At 36.0% G+C, this 12,949-nt stretch overlaps 1 protein-coding gene across 24 annotated transcripts in view; it reads right to left on the bottom strand.

Moving 5' to 3' along the window:
- The window catches only part of ADGRL3 (adhesion G protein-coupled receptor L3), a gene marked incomplete at both ends in the record, with an annotated part of 454,743 nt that overhangs the window by 28,141 nt on the left and 413,653 nt on the right, over positions 1-12,949 (bottom strand). For 13 of the 24 annotated variants that reach the window (XM_080935830.1, XM_080935848.1, XM_080935847.1 and 10 more), the window contains one exon: positions 1,541-2,340. The exons of 1 other annotated variant lie outside the window; for it this stretch is intronic. In XM_080935830.1, coding sequence (XP_080791956.1) covers positions 1,541-2,340 — 800 coding nt within the window. Of the gene's footprint in view, positions 1-1,540; positions 2,341-4,231; positions 4,284-8,811; positions 8,941-12,949 lie in introns of those variants that run through there. 10 more of the 24 variants (XM_080935834.1, XM_080935835.1, XM_080935833.1 and 7 more) reach the window with 5 other exon arrangements.

The raw sequence follows: 12,949 nt of genomic DNA, 5'->3' as shown, positions 1-12,949 counted from the left end.
CTTTTACAACAAATATTAGTAATGAGGTCATCCAACTTGAGACCATACAAAATGGATCATAAATTGAAAAAAAATTATATGTGCTGCTAATTTACCATTTTTATTCCTACATTACTTAAAATCCTGTCAAATAAATAAATTTTCCTGTTAACAGAAAACTTTCAAAAGAAAAGTACTTCAAAAAAATTTGACCTTTCAACTCTCACTAGCAGGGAGTGAATTTCCTCTAACAATTGGCAGTGCAGGTGGCCACCTGAGGTCATACTGCACATTCAGCACTTTTAACGCCTATGGATTACAGCATTTCACATGCAGAAGCCCCTCTAGCTCTAAAGACACCTCTTAGCTTCTAGAATCATAGCTACTGCCTCGGTGATGAACTGCTTGCCAAAGATGCTTTGCATTACAACAGATGTGCCTCGGAAACGTAAAACTGGTCCTGCTCTACTTTGCAAAATGACGTTGGAAATACTCGGGCTGGATAAAGATATATAGCGAGGGAAGGAAGTCTAATTTTATTTTATTTTATTTTATTTTATTTTTGTTAAAAAATAATTTGTTTGCATTACTAGAAAATGATTCTTATAAAGTGATAGCTTCATTTATTTATTATTTATTTATTTATTTATTTTTGCCAGGTGAATTTTTAAAGAAAAAAAAGGAAGAGGTGGGGGAAGCGGGGACAAAGGAAAAAATAAAAAGAAAGAAAACAAGAAAGGAAGGAAACTTTGCTCTTTTACTGGTAGACAAACTTGCAAGACTAGCACAAAAGAAAAGAAAAATGTCTTCTTTGCCACTACATTAACAGGACTCAAATTCTGGAGGAACAGAAGGCAGACTATATGGGCAATGCTAGTATCTGTACATTACATAGAAATTGTTCGATTGTTTTTTTTTTTTCTGCCATTAGTTTTATCATCAGTTAATACAGCAAATCATGAAATACGCCTTGAGCATATAATTCTAGAATTCCCCTCCGTCAGATTATTAATTCTGTTGTTTTGCTTTTGTTTTTCACATCTCTTCACACTGTGGTGAACTCAGGATGCGAGTGACCGTGAACCGCTATGTGATCGAGTTCTGCTCTGCTTCCACGGCTGGACAGCACTCCAATCTAGCTGCAGCATCGTTACTAATGTCAAACAATCGTTCTGGCCTCTTTTTTTTTTAATAATAATAATAAAAAAATTAGGTCCTTGTAATTCTAGTAACAGAGCATCAGAGATGTTAAACAAACACAACATAACTCAACAAGGCCACAATGAGCGCCATTTTCTTCATATCTCGTTCATTAACATAATGAAGTCTCCATCTGAGGGGAAAGGACGGGAAAGAATTGGGGCGCAGGAGGATCTCAGCAGTTAGCTTTCTCCCCTGGGCTGACCTAAAAATTCAAGTTAAAAAAAAAAAAAAGAAATGTCAGAGAGTCTTGAGAACAGCGTCAGATGTTGGAGTCCACACGATGACCACTGTTTATATCGACTCAGAATGGTCCAGCAGGTGTTAGCAGTCCTGTTGGTTGCCACCTCCGTGTCATCTTCTATAGACTAGTGACCAAGTGCGCGGGTCCTTTGGAAGTCCCCTCCGGAGAGGCCCCATCTTTATTGGGAGGAACTATGAATCCATCGCTGCTGCCTCGGCCCAGCTGGTAGTAGGCGTGCAGAGGGTGCACGTGGTTTCTGGAGCCCAGGTTTGGCATGCTCTTGTAGTAAACATCTTCGGCATCACCACCCTTGGCCGCTGCGGCTTCGGTCTGGGTGCTGGTGGTCACACTGTCTGCAGCAGGCACGCCAGCCAGGGCCGGCATGCTGGTGTACAGAGAGTCCCTGTGCGGTGACTGCAGGTCTTCTGTGTGCTCGTCGGTTAGCAGAGGGAAGAAGCTCTCGCTGTGGTCCTGGGGGAGCCGCCTCCTGCTGTAATGGTGTGGCTGGTGGTTATCCGTGGAGTAAACCCTCGGGGGCAGCAAGGGAGCATCCGATTCCTCGTGAATGAGTTCCAGGCCCAGACTCTCCTCGTGGTTAAAGGACGCTGCGTCATCCAGGACTATGGCGTCATCTTCACTCCCACTGCCTAAGTTGTTTACCAGTTTGTTGATCGTGTTCCGGTTCTGTTCGCTGGAGCGCTCGTGGTTGTTCAGGTATGAAGGGATGTAGTTGGAAGTGAGTTCCTTTAAGATCTTTTTCTCTAGGGCGGTCTCGTTGTGGTTATAGCCACGGTCTATAATTTGCACACAGTTGCTCAGGTATTCGCCGCCAGCAATGCTGTAACTGTTGCCATGGTTACCATTCAGTGGTAGAGTATCCATGACACTTGTATCCCTGGCATTGTTCAGAAGCCCCTCTGAAAAAGATTACAAGACACTATGACATTTATATCCAATGAGCCATTGAACACACACACACACACACACACACACACACACACACACACACATACACACACACACACATACACACACAAACACAAAAGTAGAAACATTTATGACTCTAAAATATGTATAAATTGCTAGCATTTTAAATATAAAATTGAAAGAAACGAAAAGCACTATTAAATCTAAACACATGTATGTATCTAATGCACAAAATATAATAACAGAAATGTTGTAAGGAGACAAGTATTCAAGGTAATTTTTAAAAAATTATTAATTTCCAGTTTCACACAAACAGAATCTAATAAAGTGTATTTAGTTGCAACTGGCAAATTAAGATTTGGTATAGGCATTCACTGCTTTCAATTTATACACATTAAAGTCAGTTAAATTAGCATCTCTAACTTTACATATCTCTGAAGTACGTAACATAATTCATGTGTGACACTTTGAATATGCACTTCAAAACTAAGAGAAACATTTGGTACCTTAATATATAAATATAGTGCAGGAAGGGAAAAACATTTTTTGCATACAAAAACACAAATGGATTATGTTAAATTGGCAAGTTATAAAATAATGCCCAGTCAAACAAATGGCACTTTGAAGTAATTTATACATGCTTTCAAAAGTGCTTGGATTTTTTTTGTAGCTTTTTTCTGCTATAATCACATTAGTTATTACTATATCATAACCCCACAGTTATTGTTTAAGCTCACGTGGGAAGGCTACATAAGAATGTGTAAAAAACACAAAGTTTGTTTCCTAAAAGTGCTGTATTTTTATAAAGTTATCCTCTTTATCCACTAATGACTCGGGACATGCTAAAATGTACATTAAAAGAAGATAAACATTTTGTTTTGGTAAAAAAAAAACATTTGCAGAAAAATAAATTTAACCACAAATTTCAAGGTGTTTTACATTCTCTTGAATAAGCAGTTCAAGAATCTGTAACAGTTTCCTAAATTACTTTAAGCACATCCACAAAAGGAAAAAAAAAATCACCTACACATTTAATCAGTGCTGGTAAATAAGGAAGGGTAATTCCAAAAATTCACTTTAAGGATTTTCTTAAGCCTCTCAATACAGTTCTAAATTGTGAAAATATCTCGCTCTGTCTATGTCTGTGATGCTATTGTGTTTCTGAAAAGCCAGTTCAATGCCGGTGAAAAGAACATGTCCCATGTTCACGCCAATTTCATACGGAGTTTGGCATACTATGTGTTCCCCTAAAACCTTTTCAAAAAGAGCAATTCATAAAATTCAGGAATAAGCAGCCACCACAAACATAGGTTGAAGCGATTTATTTTCATGTCCGTCATAAAATATCTGGTACACAAATTCACAATGTTAAGGGGAAAAAAAAGGAGATGCTGTCTAAAAGGTCTGAGTATGACAGGCGGCTGCAGTGCAGGCGGCTGGTATGGTATGGTTAATGGCTGTGGTCATGTTGCAGATGCATTGAAACTTTTTCTTGTTTATGAGGTTGCCAATGCATGTGCTATTGGGCTTAAGACAGCGGTCAAAATAAAGTGGGCATGTTGCAATGGGACACATGTTTAATGATGGAAATGCACTAATTAAAAAGAAAATTTTATGGGTTACTTTGCAAAGGAAAAATAAACGCTTAATTTAAAAACAATTTAACTCACACAAACAATACATGAGACTTAACAATTATGTTGATTATGCGACAGAGTAAAAGAATCAGACAACGAGAGCGTCTAGTGTCTATTAGCAGATATTTATAGAAGTTGATTTATAGGTTCTCTCCGTTTTAAGTTTGGAAATTGTGAGATGAACTGTTTTTAACAACTACATCATCTATATGTGATGCAATAAAAGTGAACTGAAAAAAATTACATTTGATATGCAATGTTTAGCTTTACTCCCATACTTGTCTCTCTGTAGGGCTCTAAACGACAGCATGAAGAAAAGGAAAGAAAAAACAACAAGTAAGCTTACAGCGACAGTAAGAGAAACATGAGTCAAAAGCAAATTGATGATATGCAGAAAAAGGAGGCACGGGAAATCAGTTCCACCGTCCCCAAATTCACGAGTTTGTGTTACATGGTTTATCACAATTCAAAGACTAAAATGTTAGTCAGGAAACAAGAGGCCTCCCGCTTAACACACACCATTTCTTACACACTTATATTACATTTCAAATTGTCACAGGAACCAGAGAGTAAAAGAGTAGCTATTTCTACTGCTGTATTTCTATAGGATATGGCTGTGAGGTTAGAAAGTACCAGCTTAGAAGGAACGACATCCACTTTTAAAAATTTGTAGTGACATTACAACTCAGATACAGAATGAAAACTGGAACTGAAGTTCTCATAACTAACTGCGTTCTTCTGTCCCTGGGGTTGCTTCTCTTCTCTGCACCAGAGTTATTTGACTATCTCAAGCGTAGACAGATGCTGGGTATTGTTGCTGTTGTTTGTTTGTTTGTTTTTAATGGAGTCAAATCACAATCTCTGTTTTACACATTGTTGTATTGTTTATATAATATAAAGGTAAAGTCATCTTTGTCTTCTATTAAAGACACAGCATTTGGAATGTAAATAAATAAATTGTTTTTAAGAGATTAATTATTTATAAATTAATTTCATAAAATTTAAATTTGTATTTAAAAACATAGCTAAATATTAGAGGTGCTACATTATTTAAAAAAGACAGGGAGAAGATCAAGCCTGTGCTTTCTGAAGTTCACCTAAATAAGGTGATTAGTTACAGGGGAAAAATTAAATCTATTATCCTGCCTTCCAATAAGTAAGAGAAAAGCTTGCATCCAAAATATAAAGTTTTTTTTAGATTACAGTATCATCATAAATTACAAAATATATTAAGAATAGATGATTTAAAAAAACAAGACCCAAATTTTTTTTCCAAGAAAAATGTATCTGTTGTCAGAGAGAACACTTTTCCTTGTTCTTTTGTTTATAGAAAGGTTAAAACATCCAAGAATAAAAACCAACTATTGGGCCATATCAAGTCAGAAGACTCTGGCTTGTAATTCAACAGGTCTCTCTCTTTTTTGAAATACAAATATTTTTGTCAGTGTTTACTAGTCACACATGTTTATGAGCAGATGTTTTTCATGCATGCACACTTTGGTCATATTCTCTGGCCAAAGGGATAGTTTTACATTTTAGGCATGGATGATCCTCTTACAAAAGAGGTGCATCACATTTTTAAAGGGTAAAGTCAATCCCAGCTGCAACTTTGTATTAGCTTTAGCAGGAGAATTCAAACTAAACAATAAGCTGTTTACCAACAGGTCCAAAGGCCTATAGTCTCATTTTGATCCAGTAGGCAAAGGAACTAAGTTCAAATGACCCTGGGTCTGATGCCACACTGTTACTGTAGGGGAGGGAGAAGCAGAAAGGAGGCCTAGACTTCTAGCTCTGTTCTCCTGCGCTGGTCTGCCACTGGGTTGTGGAAACACAAGGCCATGTTAAATTATACTCCATGCAACTTTGTATTCTTACAAATACAATGTACTCTTCCCTGCCTCCTGCCCTATGAGTTTATGTTGTTCTTTCAGGTTTTGAATTTGAATTCAATTACTTTGAAAACCACATTTATGTTGGTAAAATCATGACTTCCTCTTTATATAGTGTTGCTCTGACAGGATTTTTGTTTCCAGTGAGACTTATCATTACAAAGTTTCTCATACTGCCAAGAAGATAATGGCCCAGAAATAATATATCATATTTTAGATATCACTATACATAGTCTCTCAATTTAGTATAACAAATGTCTTTTCTTCGTTTTTATTTCTGACTTCATAGACTTCAGTAACACTATAAACACATTTTCCCAAAAGTTTAAGAAAAGGCATTTGCAAGCAAGAAGGGCTGCTTTAAAACTGAACGTTCCAATGTCCGGAAAGCATTGGCCCAGTTGAACAAGAGGATGCACAGAACAAATGAAGTGGCAATTCAATGTGGACCACTCTAGAACATACCAAGCAACCCAGATCTCATGAGAAATTCCCTTGCCAATAGCATATAACTGTGTTCATCTGAAAGCATAAGATTAATGGCAATATAGCAATCATCAAGATTTAGATTTTTCTCATTTCTCAAAACTTGCTCCAAGCATTAGTATAGTTTCTCTATGTCTTAAAAACTATATAAGAGAAATGAGCTACACAATTTCAACTTTGACTTAAAAAATGAATAGTCATTAGCATTTATTAGATTTGGTAAAATAACAGACACATTCATCTGGATGATTTCTGTATATTTATTAATTATATTGTAGAACAATGTCTAGTAATTAATTACGTAGGATTAACACTATGTGTTTATGGTATTATTTTAAATTTCACATTGTAAATATGTTGGTTTGTTTAGGAACATAACCCAGGATAGCCTTAAACTTGAGATTACTAATAGGATTTCATAACTGGAAATTACTTATGTTATCATTTTACATGTGTTCCATATTTTAAAAACTCCTTGATTTTTAGATAATGATGGAAAGGTTAATATTGAATTAAGAAAAACATTTCAATTAAGAATTGCTGGGTTTTCTTCTATAAGCAGTTATAAATTGTATACAAAAAGCAAAACAAATGCAATCTAAATTTAGTGTTAAAGCAATTGCTATCATCTTTTATAAACGTAATAATATTGAATATACTTAATTAGCATATATGGTACAAATAGTCACTTAACATCATTTAAAATGTGCTAATATCTCAGCATGTTTAAAATTGTTTATAATGACATATTAAGTTGTTAGTTGTCCCGTGAAACATAATGAAAAACATAGTAAAAAAAAATTGTTTTTACCAGACTGTTCTACCAATCCGCATCTTGCATACTCTGCAGGGAACAGTTCATAGGCACCAAAACACAATAGCAACCCTGACAAACAAGAGACTGTATAGAGAAGGAGTAGATGAAAACGACTAGGAAACAGTCTCAACTTGATAGTTCTGTTTGATTAGGGAAAGAGAAGAGAAGGGACAAACGCATTGGCTGCCTTTAATATTAAAAAGATCACCAAAGGAAAACAGCACAGGCCTCTGCTCCAGAGCCTAATGTAAGCAGCATCCTCAAGGTGATCTACACATATATGAAAATCAGCTGAGCAGTTCAGCCACAAATATATAGGATTCTGAGGTACGGAGGCCACTGGCTGAGGAATAATTGATTCTTACAGACATGGGCAAATGAGGACTTTCTGATCTCTGACCATCCTCTCAATGTATTTGAGCAAGGATGCTCAAAGTATGTGATCTTTAGGCATGCCATTGTTAAGGGACTTGATGAAACTGAAAGTCCCAATTATTTATTTGCACATATCTTACAGCTATCATTTAATGGCTAACTTTGGTGCTTTAAAAATAACTTCCAGATAATTATTTACATCAGGGGAAGAGCCACCTGAGATGCTATTGGCACACAGCAGTGAGCAGCCCCCTGTAATAGTGGGGCATAAGTTTACACAAACACACCTCAGTCACCTCCAATTAAACAGAAACTACTCAATATTCTGAATATAACATAAAGCGGCTGCTAATCTATCACATTCAGTTAAAGAAACCAAAGAATCATCATTTTCAATAAGTGGCTCACTAGGTAGGAATTTTATTTTGTGCAACTAATACCTGAATTATTTTTGTGTTTTTTTATGTGCACAAAAATTGAATGCTTAAAGATACTTATGTGCCTATATCAAATATCTGTGCTCATAAAAGGTAAAAACCAAGTTTACACTATAAGATTTTTAAAGGACACATGCTTATTGCTTTTTGAGAAAAAAATTTACATAGTTTCAAGCAAGACAATTCAGAAAGAGACCATCTTGATAGGAAGCCACAGTATAAACTGAAGTTTTGTGGCTTGCCTGGACCAACTCCGAGGGGCCTTGTGGGATCTGAGAGAGAAGTGGGTGTCTGCTGCCTTCCAGTCTGCTCTCTTCCATGCCTTAGGTCAGTGTACTTTCCCCTGGAGTTAATCTAATGCTTTCGTCAATACTAATGCCTGGTGCCCAGAGTGAACTTCATGATACAGCAAAGGAAGATTTATTTTCTCAATCTTATAGCATTCAGACTACTGAATCAAGTCTTCCTTTATCTTACTTACCTTGGACAAATATTCTTATGCCTCACAGTAAGTGAGCAGGTATTACTATAGAAATAAATGAGTAACGGGGAGGTACTGACACACCACAATACATTTCATAACAGCACAGGAACACAAACACAGACTGACAGATCAGGCATTTGCTCATCAAAAGGGCTCTACTCACTAAGGAAGCCTAAGTGGAAAATAAAAGCAACAGGTGGAGCATAACGTAAAACGACTGTGCGTGTCTGCTTCCAAAACAAAGAAAGGCAGGAGGAAAGCAAATCGATTGTGCCCATAAAAGCTACATAATGTGGGACTCTCACTTGAAAAAATTTAAGATAAACTCCAGCACACCTTGTGCGTTGTACATGCTGATAGAAGGGTTGTTACAGACCGCCGGTTCCCCAAGCAATGTATTATAGGGATTGTTAGTACCATGCGGACGAAGCAGAGCATTGCTTATAAGATGATTAGCCATGACTCCTGGAGCAGCCCCAGAGAAAAACAGAGAAAAAAAAAAGGTCAATCAGGCAAATGCGTTTGAGAAAAAGAAAGGAAACATTTAGAATGACAACAGTTGACATTGTCCTGATTACAGGCAGCAGCTAAGGAGACTAAACAATGATGCCATCAGCACACACATTTCAATGATGCACGTCTTTGAGTAAATGGGAAAGAAATAATTTACAGTATTGATTAAGTCACATTTAGGGTGCTCTCTTTTCCAAGGGGTATGCAAGAATGTAGTCCCATGCTTGCTAAGAACTAAAACCAAAATTAAAGAAAATAAATTAAATCTTGCCATCCATACAAACAAAACACAAAGCTAAAGCCAGAAAAAGAAAATGTTAAGATGCAGGAAGAAAACTTAAACAAAACAAAGACATTCCATCATTCACAGAAACCATTGAATAACTTTCTTTTTTCCATGAAAGTTAAAAAAAAAAAAAGAATAAAATGCTACAAGTATTGTTGAACATTCATTTGGAGAGCAGCTGTTGGCACAACAGAAGAATTTGATATTTCTGAAAAAGTCTTTCAAAAGTATTTAATTGAAATAAATAAAATAAAATGCAATCACTCACTAGCACACCACACTTAGCATACTAATTTGGTGACCTGACAAATCTGGTGCACAGTTTATGGCTTTGTTCATTTTAAACAGAGTATTCGCTTTATGGTATCAATCAATACATATATACATACATATATTTTCCATTTTCCAATGAGTTGTTCAAACTTTGGCTTACTCAAGTAACAGATAGTATATGTTAGCAAGCAGATAGTCTTAGTTTCTAGTCTATTAGCACAACTATGAACACCCACTGCTTACAAAAAGAGTGAGCCATTTGGAAAAGAGAACAGGTTTAATTATATTTAAAACACTTAGGCCATTTATGAAAATGATGTTAGATTATGATTTATGTCAGGTAAAGGGGTGATGTGAGAGGAAACAGAAGCATACATAATACCAGGAGGCAGATTGTGTGCACAGGTTTATGGAATTGAGATAGGCGAGAAAACATAGAAGCTATGGACTAGAAGAATGAATTTGTGCAGAGTTTATGAGAATGTGTCATCCAGTACTGATCTATTGATCTAAACCATAGAAAAGACTTTCAGAGGACAACGTTACAGCATCAGTATTAAAACAAAACAAAATCTGGTTGGAAACAGGTAGACAATTATAAACAGAGTTTGCAGAGTAAAGATGCCCAAGTGTTAGGCATCTCTATGTCCTCCAGCAACGGAATTCTTGTACACTGATTCCAGAGTAACTGAAACCCATGCTCATTCTACAATTTGTAAAAGAAAATTCATAGCAGCCATTGTTCTTAACATCCCCAAACAGGAAAGATCCTGAATTTCTTTCAACTGGTGGACAGGATAGACAGTCTGTGATATGCCTGACTATGGAACATGAATAAGCAATAAAAGAAAAACCAGCATTCACTTTAATATACTCGCCAAATCTTTATGGATTATAGCAGGAGAAAAAAGTCAAATCCCAAATTTATATACTGTGTCATTCCACCTGTTATTTATTATATATTGGGAAATCATGTGGAAGGAAAACCTATGAGTGGTTCCTGATGATCAAAATGGCTAAGTGGGCATGGTCACAAGAGCTTGTCTTCAGAACTAGGAAACTATTCCACATATTAACTGTGATAGTGGAGGCATAACTTTCATCAGTATGAAACTGCACTCGTCAAATAAACATACAAACACAGCTCCGATAATGGAGATGAAATAAAGTTGATGGATGGGGTTTTACAGATCAATATCCTGGTTTCCCTTTTCAGTTTCAGAAGATACCAGCAGACATGATAACTCCACATTGTTTTACAAAATTACACACAGATCTATAGTTACTTCATAATAAAAATAGCTAGATTTGGTTATCAACGCAAGACTCTTTTCCACTCTTAGAAATATATTAATATATTAATCAGGGGAAATTAGGTGACAGCAGTGTTAATGTTTTTAAAAGTAATAAACCTTTATCTGGTAAGAGGCTAGTCAACTGAACACTATTTTAACCACAAAATAGAGACCAAAGAATTAACTTAAAGCAGCATGTCACTTGTCAGCACAGTAAAGATGAAAATCTCAGATATTTCAGTCAATACGTCATTGTTTGCCTTCTGTAGATCCTGTGTGGAACTGGCAAAGAAGTCAACAAGGGCTTCAGTACTAAGTCTTCAACATTTGCTGCCTGAAGTTACACTGTATATCATATAAATACTCTCTCACTGCAGCGTGAGGCCTCCTTTTCCTCAACATTATCAACCACCCAAACCCTCCACAACTCACATGGACTAAAGCACCAACCATTGAGCACACATGGAAAGACCCATGGCTCCAGTTATATATGTAGCAGAAGATAGCAGTGTCTGGCATCAATGTGAGAAGAGGCCTTTGGTCCAGGGAAGGCACCTTTCCCAATGTAGGGGAATGACAAAGCTGTGAGGTGGAGAGAGTGATCAGGAGGGAGTGCACCATCCTAAAGACAAGTGGACAGGGAGAGGGCATGGGAGTGGGGAAGGGGACATTTCAAATGTAAATGCAGAGAGTATCTAATAAAAAATAAAATATGTGAGGACATTACTTGTCAAGGAAGAATTATATATATGAGACATAAATTCTTTAAAGTTAAAAACAATTCATTTCAGTGCCTTTGTGACAAAAAGAGAAGATTCTAAACCTTAAATATTTATGATTTTGGTTTTTTTATATTTATAATTGTATGACCCAGGATTTACTCTACAAAAATATATAAAACAAGTTAAATGTAAATTATGTCTACTACAGAAAGTTGGTATCTTGAACCAATTAATTTCCCTTTGTGATTACTCTATGTAAATAGAAAATGAAAAACATAACTTAAAGTGAACTAATGTCCAAAGCTTAAAAATAGAAAACATTCAAAAATATTTACATTCCTTCAAATACAAAAAAAGGTTTTATTTCTGAATCTCTCCATATATGTCCCTTAATTACCACATGCTATCTAATAGGAGTTAATTGGAAAACAAACTGGGGGGCAAAGTTTTCGCATGTTTCATTTATTTGCTTTGTATAAGGTAAGATGTAAACTGTAAACAAGAGATGGTACAGTTGATAAAATGCTAACCATGAAAGCATTGACCCTCAGCTACCCAGATGAGAAGCCAAGTAAGGCGGTTGAGCACACACCATGTCAGTGCGAGCAAATAGAATAGGAACTTTCTCTGGAGCTTACTGCTTTTCCTTGTTAAGTCTGTAACCTCTTGGATCATTGCAAAACACACTCTCACAACCAGCCCTGAAATCTTATGGATACAAATAGACGCAGTAGGTTGTAGCTTCACAATACATTTCATAATATATTATATTATACACATATATGTGTAATAACCATTAAAAAATAGAAGTCAAGAATTTAAGAGCTAGCAAATTGGGTGTAAAAAAGAGGAGAGGATGATAGAGAAAATGGAGAAATTGATGGAATTATATTTTAATAGCAAAGCTTCCAAAAGATGTTGTAAAGTAATAACAGATTTTTCTGTACACACCCACCCCTCCTCCCTAAAGATCAGAAATAACAGAGGTAGAGAAGTGATTATCACTGAAGGCTCTAGCTTGCCTTCACCTACACACACACACACACACACACACACACACACACACACACACACAAATGCATGCAAATACTCACACACATACACATACTGCACACACAGCACAAGTGAACATAAAACACCAAATATTTCCTTGCCCTATCACATAAAAATATTTTCTATATTAATATAAAAGAAGGTATGCAACAAATAACAAACAGGCTTGAGAGAATTTTGTATAAACAAGAATGTGATGGCTCAATATTTTAGATTTTTTATTATTGGTTATCTTATAAAAAATCTCAGAATACAAAGGGAAAATTAGAAATAAAAGTATTGAAAATAAAAGAACTTCAGAATGAATTCTACTGATGCTATTGAAGTGTTCA

The sequence above is a fragment of the Micromys minutus genome (genome assembly GCF_963924665.1).
Source record: "Micromys minutus genome assembly, chromosome: 1".
Lineage (NCBI taxonomy): Eukaryota > Metazoa > Chordata > Mammalia > Rodentia > Muridae > Micromys > Micromys minutus.
This window is presented reverse-complemented; position numbering and strand designations above follow the sequence as displayed.